The 14,592-nt window shown below is 51.2% G+C and overlaps 1 protein-coding gene across 1 annotated transcript in view; it reads right to left on the bottom strand.

Annotated features, from left to right (window-relative positions):
* The window catches only part of SLC16A2 (solute carrier family 16 member 2), a 34,174-nt gene continuing 19,582 nt past the window's right edge, over window positions 1-14,592 (bottom strand). Inside the window, exons 2-6 of the mRNA XM_051630210.1 lie at window positions 8,707-8,851; window positions 5,017-5,479; window positions 4,409-4,552; window positions 3,660-3,888; window positions 1-2,001 (exon numbers count right to left, since the gene is read on the bottom strand). Of these exons, the coding sequence (XP_051486170.1) occupies window positions 1,781-2,001; window positions 3,660-3,888; window positions 4,409-4,552; window positions 5,017-5,479; window positions 8,707-8,851 (1,202 nt within the window). The 3' untranslated portion in view covers window positions 1-1,780. The remainder of the gene's footprint in view (window positions 2,002-3,659; window positions 3,889-4,408; window positions 4,553-5,016; window positions 5,480-8,706; window positions 8,852-14,592) is intronic.

Here is a 14,592-nt window from a genome sequence, read left to right as displayed (position 1 = left end):
TTGAAGAAAAGAGACAGACATCTTGATTTATAGTCATCAACAGACTCATCACAACACACCAGGTAATTTTCCAGCTCGTAGGGGGACAGGAGGGCCACAAATCTACAAGACATTACAATGCACCAGCCAACATGGATTAAAAACAGGGTGGGAGGGACATGCAGGATCCTCAGCCTATATACAAAGCCCCCGCCGCTGCCCACGGGAGGGTCCTCCACTGAAACCCAGGTTCCACAGCAAAGACTGGACTCCGTGTTCCAAACCCCCACACTCACCGTGGGATGATTCCCATGGAATGATGATTCCCATGGCACATGTTCTTCTTGAGGCTTCTCTTTTTTTTTTTTTTTTAATGGCAGGTGAATGAAATGAAAATCCAGCGTAGGATAGTCCTGCAGCCAGGATCGTGGTGAGCTTTGTTGCTTGCTCTCTCCTGGGAATTTCCAGGAAAAGGTACCCTGGCCCAGCCATTGGCACAAGGACTGGAACAGGACTTCCCTTGCTCCATGCCACGCTTGTTGGTGATGAGCTGATGACTTTCTAGGCAAGGCTGAGCTCTGCCTTCACTCTGTGTGCTTGGCACCCACAGGCTGCACTAATTCCTTGAGCCCTCTCCTGCTGAGAACAGCTCAGAACCTGCCCCAGCTCTGCATGGCAACACCCAGGATGACTTCCACACTACGGGGGCTTTTAAACCCTTTGGAACCCCCGGGCTTCTCCCCTCCCCCATCAATACTGATTCGTGGTTATTGCTGCATAATAATCAACCAGCCCCCAAAAAACAGCACTGGCACCTTGTGCCCTGAGCTGGCTGTATCCCAGCATCCCCGGGCACAGGGAAGCCACCTCCCAGCATGAAGTGGGATCCACAATATGTGTATGGATCCATGACCTGCTGTACTGACCCTGTAAGACCTCATTGTCTCCAAAAATCCTGTCTTGGTGGCTTGCCTGTGAACCAGCCGCTGGGAGCTGCCTCTTTCTTTTGCACCTCAAAAGCCCAATTATTAGTCACTGGGCAAGAAAATGGAGGCAGAAAGTGGCTGAGGGACCTGCTGCCCTTGTCCATGCATTTTTTAAGGCATATTTTGGAGGAAGGGGCTGCTCCCACGCAGCTCCATTTGATGGGGATGGCAGGAGCAGAGCTGGCTGAGCTCCCCATCATCCCAGCTTCAGCTCCCTGGGTGCGTGGGAGAGCAGAGGAAAAGCAGGAGGACAAGATGACAGTGAGACTTGCCGACCATTAATTTGGTTTGTGCATTGGCCCAAAGCAGCAATTCCTCCTTCTGGCTCCAAACCAGCCTCTGGTGCTGGACAGGGAGGGGCCTGTCGTGCTTGGACGTGACACCCAAGTGACACCGGAGGAGAAGGATGGACAGCTGCAAGGTCCAACAAGCTCCATCTGTGGCCTGCTGTAAAAAGGCATTTGTTAGCTGTAAACCTGTTGTGACACATAGAAAACTGGGGAGGGGAGAGGGAGATGGATCCAGTTTGAATCCTAGTGGGACTTCTCCTTAGAAAATTGGTTAGAGGGAAAAAAAAAAGAAGAGGCGGCTTTGAAATAAAGATTGTCCCAAAAACAGGAGCATTTCTGCTAGTTAAAAGCCTTTAACTAGAAGAACTTGTTGTGTTTGTTGGTTGGTTGTTTTTTTGTTTTTTTTTCCTTTACAAACAGAGTGCATCAGTGATCACCAAGAATTATGGTCCAGCTAGAAAAGGGCCTGTGCTTGGGCAACCGAGAGGCTGCTGGTGGCAACGGCGAGGGCTGGGCAGGGAGCGGTTACATGTGGGCTTCGGAGGCTGGGACACCCGGCAGCAGCTCCCCGTTCACCACTGCCTCTGAAACCAGCATCTTGTCTTTGCCAGGATCCAGACGTTGCTTTTTCAGCATCCTCTGGTGGATGAGGGGGACACAGGAGAGCACCAAGCCGCCGATGATGGGCGGGACTCCGGCAAAATAAAAGGCCGCATCGTAATTCCCAAAATAATCATTGAGGTATCCTGGAAGAGAAGAGCAACGGCAGTTACAGCCATGCCAGGAAAATGACCCACTTCTCTCCTCCCTCAAGTGAGAGCTGCAGCTTGCATCAGCCACCTGATCTGGGGAGATTTTGGTTTTTAAACCAATCTTTTTTTTTTTCCTTCACTGCATTCCTTAAGAGTTTTTATGCCCTGGATTAAAGGATGTGTAGCAAGGAAGCCAAGAAGGAAAGCCGCAGCCATCCCTCCTATGTAACCAGAAGAAGACACAATGGGACACATCCCAGATGATCCCAAATGCAAGTTGAAACACTGCTAAACAACCAGCCACTTGAGGTGGCTCTTCCCAGTGCCTTGCTGGCCTGAAGGTGATAGAAAAAGCGGGAAGGGGCTGCTCCTCTGCACATTGTCTCGCCCTGGAAGTCCTGCTTTGCTCACAGATATTGTTATCTCCATGGGGATGACAGCTGAAAAATACACAGTCAGTTACAGACAGCAAGCAATCCCTTAAAAACCAAAGAGGTTCTGCACGTGAGCTCAGCAAGTCTTGACACAGCCAGGCCTCCTTGGAGAACAAGGAATTGCCCTTTATCGACTCTGGAAAGTCCCGCTGAGGTTTTTTCCTGCATAGACACTTGCCTGGGGTTTATGTCCGTGAAACACAGGAAGGATCTTCAGGTCATTTCAGTACCTGAAGGGGCTACAGGAAAGCTGGAGAGGGACTTTGACAGGGGCAGGGTGTGATAGGACAAGGGGCAATGGCTTTGAACTGGAAGAGGGGAGGTTTATGTTAGGCATTGGGAAGAAATTCTTCACTATGAGAGTGGTGAGCCACTGGCCCAGGTTTCCCAGAGAAGCTATGGCTGCTCCACCCCTGGAAGTGTTCAAGGGCAGGTTGAATGGGGTTTGGAGCAACCTGGTCTAGTGAGAGGTCTCACTGGCAGGGATGTTGGAACTAGACGATCTTTAAGATCCATCCCAACCCAAACCAGGCTGGAATTCTGTGATTCTATGAAACAAGCCCTATGTCCAGTTCCATGCCCAGTGAGCCCGGTGCAGGGGGTCCCACAGCACCCAGACATCTGCAATCCCCCACCCTCCTGTCCCTTCATGAGGGTGTTAAAATGAATTTTGCTGCCAGGAACAGAAAGACCAAGGGTGCTTATGCAGCTTTGTCTTAGCGATTGCTGACGCAGAGGTTATGCTGCTCAGGGACCAGCTTTGGCAAAGTGTTCACTGTTAAGGACGTGGTGGTTGTGGCTCTGCTGACACACTTGCCCAAGTCTTGAGTGTTCCCATCCCCAAGTTTGATTCAACAATGCAGTGGCTGAACTCACAAGTTAGCAAAACAGCCCCCAGTTACCTGAAAAGACTTCTAGAAAACTGGTATCTGCCCATTTTTGGCTCAAACAGAAATGAGCTGATGTGATCTTGGGTTTCCCTCACTGGTCCCCCATTGGTCACCTTTCATCAAACCAGAGAAAGGACCTGAGGTGCTACAGGACATAAGATGGAGTGATGCTACCCCCACACTTCAACCCCCATACAACACAATTAGCCACAAAATTCAAAACCATATGTCTGCTCTCTTGCCAAAATACCAGGATGGGTGAAAGTTGCTACAAGCATCTGCTCCCTCCCAACAGCTGGTCCAGATCCATCATCACGGCGCTACCAACCTGCTATTGGTGTGCCCGCGGTCATGGGCACGGCCATCAGCCCCATGAGGTACCCTATGGCCTGGGATGCCTGCATGGGCCCCACCAGCTCGAAGGCAATGGGGGCCATGATGGTGGTGAAGAGGCCATCGCAAAGGCCGAGGAAGAGGCAGATGACAATGACACCCTCGAACCCTTGGCACTGGGGGACCATCATGCACAGGGTGCCCAACAGCATGAAGGAGGCAACCTGGGGAGACAAGAGTGGGCACATAGTTGGGATGCAGGACGAGTGGGGCTGGGCAACAGGAAGTGTCGTGGAGATGTCACTGAACAAACAGGTCAACGACATCGACCCCCTCCTCTGGACCCCGCAATTCCATCCATCCTCTGCTCTCTTCTCACAGAGGCCCTTAAGAATAACCTTTTAAGAAGCTTTAGGAAAGATTAGCTGCTGGATTAGCTGCTAGATTTCAGCAGTTTGTTTTTCAAAAACCACAGGAAGGTGAGAGGGTGTCCAGCAGCTTGGGAAGAGCTGGGACCACAGACCTGGATTGTGGAACAGACACCGAGACCTCGGCTTGAGTGTTTTAACTTCTCCATACAACTTTCTGTAGTAAATTCTCTTCCCTAACACAGACAGGAATGTTAGGGAATGGTCAGTAAAGGATTTGGGATCTGTGGTTGAGTGTTGACACCAACGGAGAGACGCCCTCCTCTGCCCTGCAGTAGTTGGCCAGCAGCTACACGGAGAGTGGGACACAATGTACCTGCAGGTAAATCTTCTTCAGCCCGGGGATGCAGTCACCAATGCGGCCTGAAACCAAGCGCCCCATCCCAGCCATTGCTCCGAGGCAAACCAGGAGGATCCAGTCCTTTTGGGTTTCTTGGAATCTCTTCTCCACGTATTTTACCTAGGATGGAAAGCACGATCAAGGACATGACTCCTCAGTAAGTTAATCCCTCTCGTAGCCCAAAAAGGGACAAGACTTCCCACAGAGGGCTGGTGGCTTTGGGAGTGGTTTTGTGATCGTGTCCACACCACGCTGACCTGCATGTGTCATCAGCACCCACCCCAATCCCAACACCCCCTCTTCTCCTGCAACTGGTGCTGGCCCTCGGAAGCCATAGGATGTGACCACTCTGCCCACCCTGGCTCAGAGGAGACACAGAAGCATTAAAAACCTTCCTCCTTCCACCCACTCCACTCCATCAACTATTGCTGTTTACAGCTTTTTTCTTAGCTCTGAGGCTTTTGGTGGCTCTGTTGTATGGCCCATCTCCACCTGCCCACCTCCTCCTCACTTTCCCAGAGGAGCCCTTTCACTCCAGGCAAAGGGAACCTCCCTCCCCTTCCAGCCCCAGCTGAGGCTCTCACCAGGTTCATGTAAGGTACGAGATATCCCAGGACAGCTGTGGCGATCCCAAAGGCCCAGATCCGATAGGTCTTTTTCCGGAAAACCCTCAAGTTGAAGTATTTGCGCGTCTGGGACCAGCACTGCTGCCGCGCGCTCCGGCTGCCCAGCTTGTCCTGCCCGTCGTGCTGAGAGTCACAAGAAGGTGGCAGGATGGGCCGATAGGTCAGGGACAAGAAGATCTGGATGAGCATTAAGGCACTGAGTACTTGGAAAGTGTGCGCCAGCCCAATGGCCTTCCCAACCATCTTCAGGAAGAAGGGGAGTGGCACGGAGAGAAGGCAGCTGCCTCCAGCCACGATGCCGTTGGCCAAGCCAAGGCGACGCTTGAAGTAGTGACCGAGGATGACCAAGGAGGGCTGGAAGGCAAAGGAGCTGCCACAGCCAAAGAGGATCCCGTATGTGAAATAACGAACTTCCAGAGATCTAGTGGGGAAAAAAAACACGCCACGAAGTGGTTACATTACGCAGAGGTAAGGAAATCTTCTTCCCCACGGTCCTGCAAAACTGCAGGCAAGACCCAGGCCTCCCATACCACAGGTGCTACCCAGATGGTCTGACCCCCAGGAGCTCATCCCTAGCCAAAGCAAGGATTATCCTCATGTCACAGTTGGCACGTTAAATCTTTGGGAAAGCAAAGTCTGGCTGTGGAGTGCTTTCCACAGAGAGGAGCCAACCCGCCTTCCTTGGGAAGCTAACCTCACTTGAATGGTTTTTAAATTACAGCAAGCAAGATTTTCTAAGGTAGGCAGAGGGGGTTATTTTTAGCCAGAAAACCTTCCCCCCCTGCACTGAAAGAACTAATTGGAAACATTCTGCACTCAGTGCTTAAAAACAGAAGGCACCAAACCTGCTGGATATTGGGCACTTAAGGAAGGGAATATTGTGTTTCTGCCCAGGTTCCAGCCTGGTTAATTAAGTTGTTCTTTAACCTCCTCTGGGAGCTTCAATTAGACAGTTAATAGATCTCACTTGTACCTTACATTGGTGGCTGTACTCAAGGAGGGAGTGAAGTGGCTGCTCTACAGAACAGGTGGAAAGTCCTGAGAGCCCTTGGAAGGAGCCTTTTCACAAGTGCCAGCCCCAGTTTTCCCCAACAGAAGCAGCTGAGAAAGAAGCCTCAAGTTAGACGTGGAGCAAACAACCCGCTGTGTTTCTCTCCAGATGATGGATTGTTTTCCTTCATCCCCGTGCAAAACATCCAGCTGGAAAAGTCTGCCACAAAATACTGCATGGGAGGAGAGGGCAATGGAAAGTTCTGGGCAGCTCACCAGGCAAGCAATGCTCCATCCACAGGGTCTTTACTCTGACACTCAGCAGGACTCATGGGAAATACTGAGTGCTGCTCATGAAGCAAGCGAGAAGACAGCAGCCCAGATCTAACAGAGTGGTTTGAAGTTGAGAAAACCTTGACCAGCCCATCATTTCTTCCATTACACGCTTGTCTCCTCAGCTTGCCAAGCAGAAAGCAGAACTTGCTTGCTGCACCCAACAGCTCAAAGACAAATGACTGTCATGAAAGGCAATTTCCAGCTACCCCAGAAGGAAGCCACATCAGAAACCTCCTCGGCTGGAGCCAGGCAAGCAACTGGGCTACACAGGCCGTGTCTGACCTCCCACGCACCAGCTTTGGCCATCTCAGCTGGGACCCACCAGCTTTAGTTCTGCAGCTAAGCTGATGTTTTGGACCAGCGGAGACAAACACCGCGGTTCCCATCTGCTCCCCATTGATGCTAAGAAACCCCGGTATGAGCAGGCAGCATTGTTTCCCTTGGATAACGAGGTCTCCCATGGATAACAACATCTCCTGGCACAATGACATCTCCCTCTGATGGCTGCCTCTCACTTACAGCTCACAATGGGAACAGTCCCAGTTCGGCGCCCCTGGCAGAGGGTGGGGAATTTCTCTCTGCAGGAGAAACCAGACAGAAATTGCAGAGGAGCAGGAGAGGCAGCAAAAAAGGGACTTAAACCCCACTATAAAACACATAATGGTGCAGAAGAGGAGGGCTGGGAGGGCCCTGGGGGGGTAAGAAGCCAGCCCTGTTGAACTGGCCTCCATCTCCCATTCCTCATGCTCAAACATTCCCTTTATAACCGGAGGAAAGGTGAAATCTGAACCCAAATGGGATCTGTCTTCTTGAAGGCACAGATCTGTGGTGGCCTGAGTGGGTTATGAGTGCAGGAGACACCAAGGTGCCAGGCAGCAAAGTGAGGCAAACCCCCATCCAGAAAAATTCAGCCTGCCCAAGGGCTCTGCTTTTCAGAATAATTGGTTTCTTTAGGGCTTTTCACACAAAACGCCCAATATTTGGAGAGTAGGAGGCACCAAACCAGAGCCAGGCACTGAGCTCCTGCCATGGGATTTCTGGATCTAGGAACCTCTGCTCCTCTTTTTGTGAAAGAGCAAACCCATTTTAGAAAAACCAGGAGAAAAAGGGTCTATTAATCTTGATACAGCCCTGCCAGAGCCCCCAAAAACCCCGAGCTGCATCTCCCCTTTACACCTGCCAACACTGGATGGGTCACCTCCAGCTGTGAATGAGACTCCCCCCCCCAAAGAAAAACCTTTCTCCCTAGTTCTGGGTGAGCAGGGGCCACTAGTGCCGAATTTCGGGATGGGCCTTCACCATCCAGATGGAGCTCTGCCAAATCCCTGCTGCTCTTCCTCCAGCTGGGCTGTGCTGAAGGCAGCTTCCCTCACCATGCTCCAGCTGCAAAGGGGCTCCTTGGCTCCTTTCTCCCACAAAAGGCAGCTGAAGGAATGCAGGCTGAGCACGGGAAGGCAGGAAATGGGGATTGCAGCTCTGGAACTATCCTGGAAATAATACTCTTCACTGCCCGTACTGTTTGATTTTGTTTTTGAAGCCCAACGCAACAAGCCACTGGCAGTGATGTGGTCCCAAGAGCTCCCTTGCTTTGCATGGACATTTTACAATGGAAGGGGAAGAAATTCCAAGCTTAGTTGATTAGAAGGAAAGCAAATTACGTGGGAAGCGCCTGTGATCCGCACTGCCAAGCCCAACTGTGCTTTTCCCCATCACTGTTACTTCTTAAAATGAAAGGGGTGGCATCAGAGGAGGAAGTCACCAAAGGTGTGTCTTCCCAGGCCCCATTTCAAGATGGTTTTGGCATCCCAAGTCCCCTGGCTGCAACCAGTCACATCCCTGGGGCTTTGCTGGGAGGCTCCAAAGCTGCCTCCTCCCCCCCATCACACAGCACGTATCCACAGGGAATCAGGGTTGGGATGAGCATGAGGGTCTTGTTGACCAGTGGGAAAGGGAGCTGGTGGCCCATTGCCCAGAGCAGACAGGGTGGGCAGGGAGGAGCCTGGCACAGGCAAGTTGCCCTCAGGGAAACCAGTGTCTATTTGCTTTTAAAAAAAACCAAACCACACTTCTTGAAGAATTTAATTAAAACAATATTGATTTTAACTGAACCCAACCCAAAAAAAATGCTTTTGTTCTGAAAACCTGGGGCAAATTATGTTTCAGAGGGTGTCTCCATGGTGCCTTTGACATTTAACAAGTGCCACATAAAGGATCCCAGAAGTGACCTCGTTTTGCTCCCACAAAGTGTAGGAAGGGGGATTGAGGGGAACAGGGAAGAAAAGGAGCTCACTGAGGAGCTGGACAGCCCCTCTGCAGCCTTACTTGGTGAAGGAGCTGGAGAGGAGTCCAATGAAGGCGATGGCAGCTCCCATGGCTGCCGTGATCCTGCAGCCCATCCTGTCGGTGAAGATGCTGGCGATGGGAGAGCAGAAAAATATCATGCCCATGGCCAAGGAGCCAACCCATGCTGGGGAGAGAGAGAAGAAAGGTGATGGTGGTGGTGGGACATCAAACAGGGGTCAGGAGGGGAACAACAAGGCACTGACTCCAGCTTTGAGGGTGGTCTTGGCAGAGAGGCCACCCCATCACATCGTTGATTTGTGGTGCAGCTCATTAATAACATGGTTCTGGCCCGTGCTGCCCGCTGGCATCAACCTGCAGTCTGTCTGCTCACCCATGCGATGGAGGCAGGGCCAAGTTTTCCTTTCATCCACCCTTGCTGGGTTCACACGTGTCCTAGGGAAGGCACTGAGCTTCCAACACTCCTTTCTAACAGCCCTTGCTGTGCATGTCATGATGCTTCCACTGATGCCACTTCCACCCAGGACATCTCCACAGCCCAAAGCCCCCAGAGCTCCTCAGAGCCCTCTGCTCCATGCCTTTGTCCAGGAGGAGGTTTCTATTGTGTTTGCAGGTCCCACACATCCACGGCTGCTCCCCAGAGCCAGGACTGCCTCACCTCCTCTTTGCCCCATGATTCTCTGGGATGTCTCATGGCAGATGAGCCAATGGGAGATGCATGGGCTATGCCAGGTCTTACAACCCTGGCCCTGGCCGGGCCACGGCCAAGTGGAACTGTGATCTCATGTCTCCTTCCAACCCACCTCTGGAGAAAACCACTGTCTGGCTGAATGTCTTTTTTCAGAAACTTTTATTATTTGCAGATTATTTCAGCCCATTGTCCTCTCCCTGCCCTGCACCTTCTCTCACTAACCTCTGCTGTGACTGTTTTGGGAGGGAAAGGCAGGCTTTCAAGAAAAGCAATGTGGTAAGGAAAAAAATCCCAATCTACCAACTCTGAGAAGAAGCAAGAGGTCCCCTCAGCAGGGCGTGGGGCAGGGCAGACTGGCCAGCCAGACAAGGGGCCCCCAGCTCTACCCAGCATCCAAGCAGTGGGACTTCCTGGAGCATCTCCAGGCGCTGGCTCTGGGCTGGGATCCACCCTGCACAGACCCCACGACATGTGTTCCTTGGGGTTTTTTATTCCCCTTTTTTCAGGAGTTGTGTTTTCTTTTTTTTTTTTTTGCACCCAAACCAAGCGCTCTGCAAACCCTTTTAGCACAAGCCCCTGCACAATAACAACCTTCAAGGGCCGTGAGACCTTCAGAAAATAGCCAGATCCCTATTAAAAGCAAATCCCAGCTGTATAACAGCCTCTCCAACCTTTCAAAAAGGACCACACAAAGAAGCCCTCACTAGCCTGGGAAGAGCTCACCCTTCCAAATTAATTATAAGTTCGCAAGGACCCAATTTACTCCCAAGTTTTCCTTAATAAAAGACAAGCGAGGGCTGCACGGGAACGCAGTGGGAGTGGCCGGGCTCTGGTCTCAGCACCGGGAGACATGCAAAAAAAAAAGGATGAGGACGATGGAGAGGACCTCCCCCCTCCCTGTCTCCGGCTGATTTTCTTGGTTATAAACACAAGGCACAGTGTAACGAAAGTCCTTCTAATAGGATTAGGTGGCACAGCTCCAAAGAGCAGTCCAAAACAACTCCGAGAGGGGGTGAGGGGCTGGAGGGAAGCCAAGATGGGAAAGGCTCGTTAAATTGGATAACATACTTCCAGAAATGTTCCTTCTACTCCAGCCAAGGCAGTAAAACGTTAGATGGCTCCGTCATGTTTGAAGTTTGTTATTTTTGGAAATTACTTTCAGAAACGCGGAAATAAAAGCATAAAGCAAAGTATTACATTTAAAGGGCCAGATTCTGATCTTAATAACCTGGAGATTTACATGCAAATGAGCAGGATCAATCCCTGGCCCCCCCAAAAAATGCACACTCACCTGCAGAGATCAAAGCAAAGCCAGGGTGAGAGGCTCAGCGATGGGTGCTTAAAAGCTCCTCCAGCTTTTGGGTTTGGGAAAAGGAGATACTGCTCCCGTGAAATGGGTAAACACACACACACACACAGAGCAGTGAGCAGGAGAGTCTCATGGCAAATTGCTCTGCCTTAGAGAAAGGGCTCACCACAAGCAATGAATAAAAGTAGGCTCAGGGAGGAACATCAAGTTAAAATTAGTAAGAACAATAGCCTCACTTCCAGAGCGGGGTTTTTGTCTTCCCAACATTTCCCAGTGAAGCCCCGGGAAGCCGGGAGAGCTGGGCGAGCTCCAGCGCTGGAAGGAAACCTTGGCAAAACCCGGGGGCAGGAGAAAGCAGCCTCGGCCCTGGTGTGATTTACACCCAAAGAGCTCCTGGAGAGGGTGTTGTACAATTTACCCCCTGTTTTGCCCCCATCAGGAGGGTGGTGACCTCCTTTCACCTGGGTCAGGGCAAGGCTGGAGGAAAGCCATGGGAGATAACCATGGGTTGGGAAAAATAATGGGGTTCAAGTGCAGTAGAGCCCCAAATCTGCCTCTCTGGACATGGGCTTGGAGTCTCTCTGCTCCCAGGGGAGAGGGATTATTTTTGGCAATTGGTTTAATACTGTCGTGAAGTTTATTCTGGATTTTCCTGGATGTGAAGGGCAGAAGCAGCCGTTCCTCTGGTGGAAAAGAGACAGAGGTCAGGGCTTCCCTTCAGCAGCTCCTCAGGTGCTGGAGAAGTTATGACTTGATTTAAAGCCCACAGGGGAAAAAAAAAAAAAAGAAAAAAAAAAAGAAGAAGAAAATAAAAAGGGACTCTTTGCTTCTGATTTCCACAGGGTTTGGTTGAGATGGTTAATTCCTAGCCCAGCCACACCTTGCAACCCTCTGTGGCTGACAAGCTGGGTGAGATATTGAAACACATAAAGACAAGCCCCCACAAGAGGCACGAAGCCTTATCAGTGGTGTGGTGTGATCAAGCAGATCCTAAAAGAAACGATGGATCAGAGCCAGCTGAGGATGGGGCTGGAAGGAGCTCAAGAGCTGCACAGAATTTGGACAGGAGTTGGGTTAAGACTTGATCAAGTCTCCAGGTACTGTAAAAGTCCAACCCCCTCCTGTAAATTCAGCCACCTCCATCCACCTTCCTGGATGAAGGGGCTGGTTTTGGAGCAGCCTGGCCAGGTGCCACGGGGGGACCTGGCTAGCAACAGTCAAGAAACCCCATTACCAAGGGATGTCTTGGCAGAAACACCAAAGGCTTCAGAAAACACTTTTAAACTAAAATATATATTAACTAAAATATATAAATAAAATATATTAAAATAAATAATATAAAATATATAAATAAAATATATTAAAACAAATAATATTAAAAATATAAATATATAATAAATAAATAATATTAGGCATGTAAATGTATATTAACTAAATATAATTTTATATATATAAAGCACTTTGAGAGGGGGAGTGAAGATTACTTCGGCCACCCAAGCCCAGGCCACCTGCAGCCCAGCATTTTGCCAGAGCTGTTGGGACCTTCCTGGTGGTCCTGAGGATACTGTGGGGTATGGGGAGAGCCCAGCATGGGGCTGCAGCCCCTTTGCTGGAACAGAGGGGTTGACCAAGGAGAATATCTCACAAGTAGCCTTCCCACATGATCACACTGGGAGTAAAGTTGCAGCTAAAGCTCCCCAAATTAATCCTTCACCTTGACTTAAAGAAAGACAATCTGGCTGTCTTGTTCCAACCCCCCTGCATAGGCAGGGACACCTCCCACCAGCCCAGGTTGCTCCAAGCCCCATCCAACCTGCCCTTCAACACTGCCAGGGATGGGGCAGCCACAGCTTCTCTGGGCAGCCTGGGCCAGGGTCTCACCACCCTCACAGCAAAGCATCTCTTCCTAATATCTCAATCTCTCCTCTCTCAGTTTGAAACTGTTTCCCCTCATCCCATCCCTCCCTGCCCTTGTCTCAAGCCCCCCCCCCCCAGCTTTCCTGGAGCCCCTTCAGGCACTGGAAGGTGCTCTAAGGTCTCCCTGGAGCCTTCTCTTCTCTGGGCTGAACACCCCAACTCTCCCAGCCTGTCTCCAGAGCAGAGCTGCTCCAGCCCTGGGATCACCTGTGTGGCAGAGCAAGGTGGACACAAGATGGTGAGAAACAACAGAGGAAAATGTCACTGCTCTGAGAAGCAGAACCAACCGCCCCCCAGTACTGAGCTCTTTGTTCCAAAAAAACCTCACTAAAAAAATCAGACTGCACAGGCCTTGTGGCTGAGCCTATTTTGTTCCTTTAAAAATGCATCTCCAGGGAGAGAGAAGGAAGGGACGTCGCTCCCAGCCGTGCTTCCCCGCTGACCCAAATACCCCAGGCTGGAGGGATCAAGGACCAGGAGGTGACCTCAGATCCGCCGCTGGAGGAAGTGTCTTCCCTCGCTTCCCGCGGCTTCTCCCGCTCACACCGCACAGCCGGGACAGGGTGGCCACTGGAAGGGACAGGGACACTCTGCAGAGGGTGACTGTCCCCAGGCGCTTGGCATTTCTTGGAGGAGAGATGTGGCAGCCAAAGGTGACTCACCTCCATCTCCCACCTTCACCGCTCCTGCAAGAAACGATGCGTTTCTTGACCAGTGTCTCCTGGGGACAGGGAAGCTCTGCAGGCAGGATTAACCTCATCACACATCTTCAAAGCCCTCCCCAGCCCTACGTGATTCCCTTTTTTGGGAGCCATGGTGGCCCTGCCCATGCAGGCATTGCTGGGAAGCGGGGGGCCGTGACCCCCCCCCCTCCCCCCCGGCAGGGCTCAGCGAGCCACCCGCAGCACATCTGCATCCCAAATGAAGCAGCTGTTCAGTTCTGTGCCCTGAAAAACCAATCTGCGTCATCCCCTTGCTCGTTCAAAGCAAAGCCTGAAACGCTCCCAGCAGCTCAGCCCCATGTGCTCGGCACCCCCTGCGGGCACAGCACACCCCTGGGAGGGTTGGTCAAGGCTTAAATAAAGACAGACGTGAAGTCACATCTGAGGAGGCCACCACGATGCACAGCAGGGAGGGAAAAACAGCTAAAGAGCAGCAAACAGAAGATGAGGAGCAGCAAACCAAAGCTGGGGAGCAGGACACTGAAGTTGAGGAGCAGCTGGGCTCCTCTGGTTGGGAGGTGGTGGTGGCAGCCACCGTGCACCACGTGCAGCTAAAAGCCAGATAAACTCATTAATTGTATAGCAAGCCCTGCTTGGTACCATACCCTAAAGCTTCAGAACAAAGTCCTCCTTTCTCAGGTTTGGCTGACTTCTCCTCCCGCCCTTCTTTCAAAAGCAAGTCCATAACAGCCTGAAAATTGGAACAAGTGGAATCATTCAGAGGAATTATTCAAGGCCAGGTCTGACTGAAGACCCTTTCAGTGGCAGTAGAAGGACAGAGTAAGGAAAAAACATGAACACTGTAGAAGTGGCAACTACCATCATGATGGTGTAACCTCATGGCCACGGATAATACAACAGCTTCTCAGAGACCAGACCCAGCAAGTGTCCACATAGTCATTGCCATAGGAGACCTTTAAAAAAAATATCAATTTTTAACTGGTTCAGGAGCACAGAGCAGCAGAGCAGGCTGGGAATGTACTTTGCTTTAAACAAACCACCACATCTCTCCTGATCGGGCCCCTCTGCCTTCCCTCGCTCCCAAGGATGCAGGGGACATTGAAGAGACAATGCCCAGGCCACCTCCTGCAACCACTAAGTGACAGATACCGGCTTATGTGAGAGAAAAATCCCAATATTAGCTGTCCTGCGGCCATGTTAAGTAGAGATGGAGACAAATCTGTGGTTTCACTTGGCAAGCAGCAGGCACAGAGTGTTTGCCTGAGGTTTGGGCTCTGAACGCCTCAGAGGAACTCAGTCCCAGCCAC

This window comes from Apus apus, chromosome 12, assembly GCF_020740795.1.
Source record: "Apus apus isolate bApuApu2 chromosome 12, bApuApu2.pri.cur, whole genome shotgun sequence".
Lineage (NCBI taxonomy): Eukaryota > Metazoa > Chordata > Aves > Apodiformes > Apodidae > Apus > Apus apus.
Note: the sequence above shows the minus strand (reverse complement) of the source record. Positions and strands in the feature narration are given on the sequence as shown.